The sequence below is a fragment of the Carcharodon carcharias genome, chromosome 29, assembly GCF_017639515.1.
Source record: "Carcharodon carcharias isolate sCarCar2 chromosome 29, sCarCar2.pri, whole genome shotgun sequence".
NCBI lineage: Eukaryota > Metazoa > Chordata > Chondrichthyes > Lamniformes > Lamnidae > Carcharodon > Carcharodon carcharias.
Window position 1 is genome coordinate 2093297 of NC_054495.1, and position 9263 is coordinate 2102559.

At 46.9% G+C, this 9263-nt stretch overlaps 1 protein-coding gene across 1 annotated transcript; it reads right to left on the reverse strand.

Annotated features, from left to right (window-relative positions):
* Window positions 1-356: 356 nt before the first annotated feature.
* On the reverse strand, window positions 357-9097 carry LOC121270994 (interferon-inducible GTPase 5-like). The gene is made up of 3 exons (XM_041176679.1): window positions 9073-9097; window positions 5956-6012; window positions 357-1423 (listed from the first exon to the last, which is right to left on the reverse strand). The coding sequence occupies exons 1-3, from the start codon at window positions 9095-9097 to the stop codon at window positions 357-359; spliced, it is 1149 nt and encodes a 382-aa protein (XP_041032613.1).
* Between the last annotated feature and the right edge of the window lie 166 nt (window positions 9098-9263).

Below are 9263 nucleotides of genomic sequence, written 5' to 3' on the forward strand. Positions count from 1 at the left end.
CCACCTAGCGTGGTAGCTACCAGCTGCAGTGAAATACAAATCTTGCACAGAGCCTAGCCTCCAATTTTGGCCCATGTCCACGTGGACAGCCGAGTAGAATTTAATCTGCAAGCCAATCTCATTTAGTAGTTGAGACAGGTGAAGGTCTCAGGATAAGTGTTTTGTACTTGAAGGAGGCATTGTGCATTGGACTGTCAGAATAGAATGCCTCTGCAGAATATGGAGAAAAGGAGTAAGGAATTAATTCATGTCACCCACCAGAGGACATTGTTGACCTTTCATACTGCAGTTGAGGTTTCCTCTACCTTTTTCCATTTGTACCAAACACCATTAAGATTGTCAGGCCTCAAACAATGTTAGTCATTCCTCAGTATATCCACCATTTTCCTCTGAATCCGGCAGGCATCATCTGTGAACTGCTCCAACATGGCATCCAACAAGCGGATGGTGGAAGCCCCAGACAGCTTCCCTCCAGGCAGGGTCTTGAGGAGGGGTACCCACTTGGCATTGCTGGGGGAGACCTGCACGTTCTTCTGCGTCCACCTCAGCAGCTCCTCCGAGACGCCCTCCTCCGTCAGCTCCCTCGCCATCTTGGTCTGGATCTCATCCGAGAGGACGAAGGTTGGCCGGCCAATCAGCTTGGCGCATTTGCTCAAGGCCACAAAGTCCAGGCCCAGCATGACACGGTAAAACCGGATCTCGTTGTACAGAAAGGGGATGTTGGCCTGGTAAGGCAGCTGCTTGACCGGGACAGGGTCGATGATGCAGCTGTAGATGGCCGACACCGGAATCAACTCTTTCAGGGAGTTCTTCAGCTCCACCTTGCTGGCCAAGTAGTGCAGGGAGAGCAACAGGGCGTGTTTCTGGAGTGGAGGGGAGGAATTCTTCTGCAGAGCCTGGATGCACTCCAGAAAGTCGAACTGGTCAACCTCGTGGCAGGAGACACAGAAGAAGCGAGCAGTCGTGTATTTGATGTCCAGGTTTGCAAAGCGGTCAGCGGTCATAACATGCAGGGTGTCCTCCGTGAACTCCTTGTTCTTGTAGCCAGGAGCGCTCAAGTCAATCTTGGTGCGGACCAAGTAGAACTGTTTGCCAGCCCGCCTGAGCTCGCCAGCGAGGGCCGCAGCCTGCCGGGTGAACCTCGTCGACGTCAGGATGAAGAAGCCGATGTACCTGTCGGCCTCCACTGCCTTCAGGTAGTCACCTGGTGAGAAGGTGGCCGCCTCAATGCTGGGGAGCTCCCAGAACACGGAGCTGGGGTTTCCTGGGCGGCTGTAAGGTGCCGGCTTTGCCACCTGTTGGGTGCTGCCAGTGGGGGCCACGCCATCTTTGCTGTCCTCAAAACCCAAGATGGAATTAATGAAGGCGGACTTCCCCACTTTCGGGGTCCCGGTGACTGCCACGTGAACCATCACACTTTCCACTCTCTCCCTCTCGGCTTTCACCAAAGATGCCATTTCGGATATCCCACCACGGCTCATGGCATCCGAGAGCCTTCCTAGAATCTCTGCAATTTCCAAATCCATGCTCGGCAACTGAGAAAAAATAAACCCTAGTTAGAATCAAAATAATCTATGGCATAGAACAAAGAATGAACACACCGATGAGCTCTAAGAGTCCTCCTTCCATTTCTAATGCCCACAAACACCTGGGGGGGGGGGGGGGGGGGGGGGGGGTGGGGGCGGGGGGAAGGAGAGAGGGAGTGGAAGTGGTGGTACAGTGGAATAGTCACTGGACTAGTAATCCAGAGACCCAGGGCAATGCTTTGGGGACCTGGGTTCAAATCCTGTCATGGCAGAATTAGAATTCAATAAAAAAAATCTGGAATTAAAAATCTAGTGATGGCCGTGAAACCAATTGTTGTAAAAACCCATCTGGTTCACTAATGCCCTTTGGGAGAAGGAAATCTGCTGCTGTCCTTACCTGGTCTGGCCTACATGCGACTCCAAACCCACAGCCAGGTGGTTGATTCTAAAATGCCCCCTGAACAAGGGCAATAAATGCTGGCCTGGCCAGCAACATCCACACCTCATGAATGAAAATTAACTCAAGCCCAAATGGCCAACTGAGGGAAATCACCTTTTTCTTAGACCTTGAGGAAACAGACAATAACACTCAGTGGGTCACTTTGTATAGATGGAGGCCTGATTTTATTCCCTTGCGTGCTAGATACAATGACAATTTGTCAGAGGCCATTCAATCTGTCAACTGAGCAATTCCGTAGTGCCATTCCCCTGCAGTCCTGGGGCACCAAGACCTCACTGAAGCCATTGCTGGCTGACTCAAACAAAAAGGAACTTCCTGGCACTCAGAACAGCTGCCACTTTGTTATCTCTGAAGAGATGCCAATGATGGATTTGATCTCTACTGTCACAACAAAGGGAATTGTACAAAGACCATTTACATTTCTAAGGCCAAGGACTGGCCAGAGATGATCAGTCTGATAGTTCAAAGGATCCCAAAACCTCTGGGAAATTAATGATTGAAACATTAACCATCTGAAGAATCCACACAAAGGAATATAAATCCTTTGTCTAAACCAGAGTAGAGAAGTGGGAGTCATATCACATGATTTCCCACCACCCTAGCTGGGAGAACCAGTTACCCTGCCTTGTGGGGCTGCAGAGCAGACGGCCATCTTCCATAGAGCAAGTGGCAGCAGAACCAGGACTCTGCCCAAGTTTAAGTTGCCCTGGCCCCCCCCATCTACACTTTCTACTGGAAAGTACTGTACTAGTGCCTACAAGACTAATGCATCTCCATGTGCCCATCCCATCATGAAAGTTCTGTATAGGAAAAGTAAGTTATCCAGCATTTGTCTTCAGTCTGCCAACTCTGAAAGGAATACATCATTGGACTTCTGATTCTAGACTCCAGTGAAACAAGAGCTTTTATTCTGGGGTCTTGGCCTTGTGCCTCTTCCTTTATACCTTTTGTATGAATGTAAAAGTGGGTGGAGAGGGGGTAGAAGATGCGGCAAACCCTCCTTCCTGCTTTGTACGTGTGAAATAAACTACCCCTCCGATTCTACCCTCTCGAGTTCACTGTGGAGTGTTTAATAAAAAATTGGATTACACCAAAACAGGCTTGGAGAGAAAAAATATGCCACCACTTTTGAAATCATTTATTGCCTCCACCACCCTTCTGGGCACCACACTCGCAGTGTTAAAAAATATATGTTCTTCACACTTGCCCCACACATCCCATCTCCTACCTAAAACCTCAAATCTGTGTTGCCTAGGTCCTTGGGGATCAACTTTTCCTTGTACAGGTAAGAAAAGTGGAGCAGCTGGGATTGCTCCTTTGAGAATGGAGAAGCTTAAGAGGACATTGAGGTTCTCAAAATATCACAAATTGTTCAATGGCTGAGAAGTTAGATTTTAAACAGGTGTTGAAGAAACCATAGCAACATGAGAAAACTTTATTTAATGGTTGTAAAACAATGGTGGCAGCAGATTCTAGAATAAAGTCCCACAAATAGAAATATTCAAGGCTAAAGGGGCCACCACAAGAGAGCAGAACTAATCAGATGAGTCAGTACATGCAGGATGGGCTGAATGACCTCCCTGTGCTGTATAAATGCAGAAAATGTTTAGCCTCCAGATACATTAACAGTGATAGTCTGGCATTCAGCTGGACACTGGTGTTAATAAACACTGGATTAATTACAACTAATTGGGGCAAGTCCCACATGCAAGACATCAACCAAACCCATTTCTACTCTGGTGTAGAGAGGTCAACCAAAAGGCACAGGGCCCTCTATGATCAGTTGTCTGTGTTAGTGTGCAGGTAAGTCATTCCTTCAAAAATATCTCAAGCAGGTTATTGGGATCACTGGCCAGGGGAAGTTAATTCTGACAACATACAACTAACAAACCACTCAAATTCCACCTTTGATTTGCACATTAATACAAAAAATGCTTTTGTTATTAGAGCACAGTATCTTTAGTGCAGAAAGGGGACATTAGGTTTTGTCTCAGGACTGGCTCTCTGAAAGCCATCTGCCTAGTCCCACTCCCTTGTCTTATCCCCGTAACCTAGCACTTTTCAGGGAGCAATCCGATTCCCCTTTGAATAGCTTGATTGAACCTGCCTCCATCACCCTTTCAGGAAGTTCATTCCAGGTTCCAACCACCCACTGGTTGAAGAGAATTCCTCACATCACATTTACTCCTTTCTCCCACCCTCCCACCCCCCCACCCATTATTTAGAATTGGTGTCCTCTAGTTCTTAATGCTCTTGATTGGGAATAGCTTCCCAATATTTACCCTGTCCATACCCCTCAGGATCTTCCCAGCCTTATTTTATCCAAGGAAGACAGTCCCAAACCTATCCTTGTCGGATAGAGTTCTTCATCCCAGGAATCATTTGAGTCGAGAATATATCAATTAATATTTTCTTTGGAACATAGGGACAACTCATACAACCCCTCTTGCCCACACCAGTGCTGATGCTTCAGTCAAGCCTCCTACCCAACTCAACTCCCCATTTCCCTCATGTATTTAAAAAAGGGGAAGATGGATAAATACATCTATACTATTCATCTCAACCCCTCCCTGTGGGAGCAAGTTCCACCTTCTCTCCCCACTCTCTGGGTAAAAATAATTTCTCCTAAATGCCCCACTGGATTTTAGTGACAATCTTATATTGACAGTCCCTAGATCTGGTCTCCCCCACCAAGTGGAAACCCAATATAAATCACATTCATAAGTTTAAAGGCCCCAGTCAGCATCTAAAAGCAAAGTACTAGGGTGATATTTTAAAAAAAAAAGCCAGATTATCCAATTTAGAACAAAGTTGGATTTCTCATTGAAAAATAGTGTAACATTACAACTCAGTCAGAACTCTAGACTAGTAACTCAAGTTAATGAGCATCATTACATCAGGAAAATCAATAGCATTTCAAGTCAAATTAATTGTGCAAAGCTGTTCAATGGCCTGATTAATCTATCACTGCAGTGCTTAGCACATTTAGGTTTAATATATACCACAACAGCATTATTCAACTGAAAGATTACATCATTCAAAAAAGGGACTGAAAATTACAGACACCCATCATCTTTCCTCCCCCACAAACCATTTCTCTCTCAATTTCAAATCTGTTTTCTGGTTTAGGCTAGAGGTCAACAGCTCAAACTAACATTAGCCATAAAAGGAGAATCAGCTCTGCACTACTAGTCACAATTACAGGACCCCCCCAAAAAAAAAGTAGCTCTTTTAAAGAAGAAGCCAACACAAATACCCTCCTTCCTCTTGGAGATATTATTCCAGGAATCACTCACAATGAAACATTAATGGTTTTGGACCAGTCTGAGCTCAACAAAAACACAGCCAGAACCTCCCTAATTTGTTTAGTGGAAGGACAGACAAGGAGCTGCCCAGCAACTCAAATTGTCAAAGAACAAAGGGAGCATTGCTTCAAGAGCTTCCTCACTCACTACAAAAGTAACAAGCATGCTAAAAATGGATAGTAATGCTATGACCGGGGGGTTTTGGGGGGTGGGGGGGTGGACAAGAGGGTTTTCCCCCCCCCCCCCCCCGCCTTAATAGTCCTCAAAGCTGTTACCACCCATTTTAATTCTCTACCTTGGCTCTCACTCCAACCTCTGCCCTCAGCCTGCTCCACTATTCCACTGAAGCTCAAGAAACTACACCTCATCTCTCAAAACTAGAGACAGCCTGCAGCAGTTCAACAACTTCAGACTGACCTCTGCCCCCATTTTGTTTCCTTTGCCAGTTTCACTTTTACTCATTTTGTTTCCCTTTCAGACAACAGCCACCTTTAAAAATTCTGCCATTCACACTTCCTCTAGACATTTTTATTTTCTTTACTTACCCCAAAACTAATTCCCTTAACCCACCATAGAACTGCTCATCCTTCAATCACTTCCATTTTGAAGTTGTTAAAAAAAATCCTCTCCACTTGCTGAAAGCCTATTCCATTTCTAACTGGACTCAGTTCTGATAAAAGATCATCAACCTGACACACTAACTCAACTTTTTTTTTTCCTCCTGTTTACCTCCATAGATAAGGCCCAACCTGCTGATAGTTCCTGTCCCTCCTCAACTGAAAGCCCATTCCTGACCAAGCCAAGAACTACTTCCCATCACCCACCTACCTGGTTGAAAACCCTCAACTGACCATCCAATCTCACAACACTGCTAAGTGCTCCCACAGCTTTTATACAATGCTAACTGATCTCTTCTGATTACTTAACTGAAGCACCTATGTCAATTCAAAAAAAGTGCAGCCCAGTTTCCATTGACTCATTGTCACCCCTCAGAATGTTTATTATGTAACATCTCCACCATCTCGTTGAGCCAATTATTGGTTAATGGGAGCAAAGGGGCATCCAAAGTGACTAACTTGACTCAGAAACCAGCTGAAATCTTACATCCACTTAGACATGATAATGGTCAAGTGAAATGGCCAGCCCCTAGGGACGTGACCACCCGGTGAGGAAGGGGGTCGGGAAGGAGGAAGACCTCCTCGTGAACCTGCTCTTGGGCTTGGCCAAGTTGGCCATTAACAGGTCCAGGCAGTGGGCGATCAACGGGGAAGCCCCGATTGTTTGTCCCTCTTCCGCGGCTATGTTCGCGGCCGGATGTCCCTGGAGAGGGAGCACGCGGTGTCTGCTGGCACACTTGAGGCCTTTCGTGCTCGGTGGGCACCGCGGGGACTGGGGTGTTTTATTGACCCCTTTAATCACATTTTGGTTTGAAGTTGTAAGTTTCCTTTAAATTTTGTCTTTAGTTTTACAGCTGACCTGAATTAGGGGCTGTGCTTGATTTGTCCTCATTTTGTTGATTTGGTTTAATTGGTTTAACCCGAAAGATTCCTAGGGACATGACAGTTAAATAGTAGTCAGGGTGCAAGGAGTAGCAATCTTGCCCCTGAATCAAAATGATAATGGTCAAGTGAAATGGCCAGCCCCTAGGGACATGACCACCTGGTGAGGAAGGGGGTCGGGAAGGAGGAGGACCTCCTCGTGAACCTGCTCTTGGGATTGGCCAAGTTGGCCATTAACAGGTCCAGGCAGCGGGCAATCGACGGGGGAGTCCTGCCCGATTGTTTGTCCCTCTTCCGCGGCTACGTTCATGGCCGGATGTCCCTGGAGAGGGAGCATGCGGTGTCTGCTGGCACTCTTGGTGCCGAGGGAGCGCTGCGCTGTCGGAGGGTGCGTGCCGAGGGAGCGCTGCGCTGTCGGAGGGTGCATGCCGAGGGAGCGCCGCGCTGTCAGAGGGTCGGTGCCGAGGGAGCGCCGCACGGTCGGAGGGTGAGTACTGAGGGAGTGCCGCACTGTCTGAGGAATGGCAGTCGGATGACACATTAAACTGAGGCCCTGTCTTCTCCAGTTGGCATTAAGCAGCTAATTCTCTTCGAATGAATTGCTTGTTGCCTTTGATGTGCTCCATGCAAACCACCTTCCTGTGGAACTAAAAAATTATTGGGTTGGATCAATGATTTCTGGCCATCTTCTATCAATGTGTGACATTTTATACCCTAATCCTATAGACATATATACGCAGGGCTAGGAATTGGTATGGTTGAAATTAAAAACATTTTTTTAAACTTAAAAATAGTTTGCCCTGTTATAAAATTGTTTTTTCACTCTTTCATTTATTGCCCATTCCTAATTGCCCCTTGAGAAGGTGGTGGTGAGCTGCCTTCTTGAACTGCGGCAGTCCCTATGGTGTAGGTACACCCACAGTGCTGTTAGGACGGAGTTCCAGCGACAGTGAAAGAACGGTGATATATTTCCAAGTCAGGGTAGTATGTGGCTTGGAAGAGAACTTCCAGGTGGTGATGTTCCAATGCATCTGCTGCCCTTGTCCTTCAAGGCGGTAGAGGTTGCAGGTTAGGGATGTACTGTTAAAGGAGCCTTGGTGAATTCCTGCAGTGCATCCTGTAGATGGTACACACACTGCTGCTACTGTGTGTCGGTGGTGGAGGGAGTGAATGTTTGTGGAAGGGGTGCCAATCAAACGGGGCTGCTTCGTCATGGATGGTGTCGAGCTTCTTGAGTGTTGTGGGAGCTGCACTCATCCAGGCAAGTGGGGAGTATCCCATCACACTCCTGACTTGTACCTTGTAGATGGTGGACAGGCTTTGGGGAGTCAGGAGGTGAGTTACTCACTGCAGGATTCCCAGCCTCTGACCTGCTCTTGTAGCCACAGTATTTATATGGCTAGTCCAGTTCAGTTTCTGGTCAATGGTAACCCCCAGGATGTTGATAGTGGGGGATTCAGTGATGGTAATGCTATTGAACGTCAAAGGGAGATAGTTCGATTCTCTCTTGTTGGCAATTGTTATTTCCTGGCACTTAACGATTCATGAGTGTTACTTAATGAGATGGTTCAAATTGTTCATTCTCCAAGATGCTCCTGAGCTTAGTGTGTCACTGTACAACTTAGCTGAGTGTGCTGCTGAGGTTCTATTGAATGTCTGACCGATTAAACTTTGCCAATAGATTATTAGGCGAGAAGGGGCCAGCATGGAGCAGAAGGAGAATATTCAGCCCCTCAGGCCTGCTCCGCCATTCCATAAGATCATGGCTGGTCTTCCACCTCACCCCACTTCCCTGCCCGACATATCCCTTACTATCCAAAAATGTATCAATCTCGGGCTTGAGTATAGTCAACGACTAAGCATCCAAAATTTTTGGGGTAGGGAATTCCAAAGGTTCACAATGCTCTGAATGAAGAAGTTTCTCCTCATCTCAGTCCAAAATTGTCAACACTTTATCCTGAGACTGTGACTGCCCCCCCCTCCAGCCACCCCCAGCAACCCCCAACCCCCCACACCTCCACAGTTCTGCCTCTGCAGCCAGGGGGGAAATCCTGACTTGGAACTATGTCAGCCGTTCCTTCACTGTCGCTGGTTCTCCCTCCCTAACAGCACTGTGGGTGTACCTACACCATGTGGACTGCGGCGGTTCAAGAAGGCAGCTCAACACCATCTTCTCAAGGATAACTAGGGATGGGCAATAAATGCTGGCCTAACCAGCGAAGCCCACATCCTATGAATGAATTTTTTTTTAAAATTGATTGCTCATTGTCTCAAATTCTAACTTGATGATGGACAGATTGGTACCATCTCGTTTCTGGGGCTGCTTTACTCAAAGTAAACTCTTGTTAGACCAGAATGAATCATCTAGCACAGCGTGCATGACTATAAAGATTTGAGCTTTCCATCACAATCTGTAAAGTGAGGCAAGGACTGAAGTCACATCTCTACCCAGTGGGGAATCAGGATAATTGTG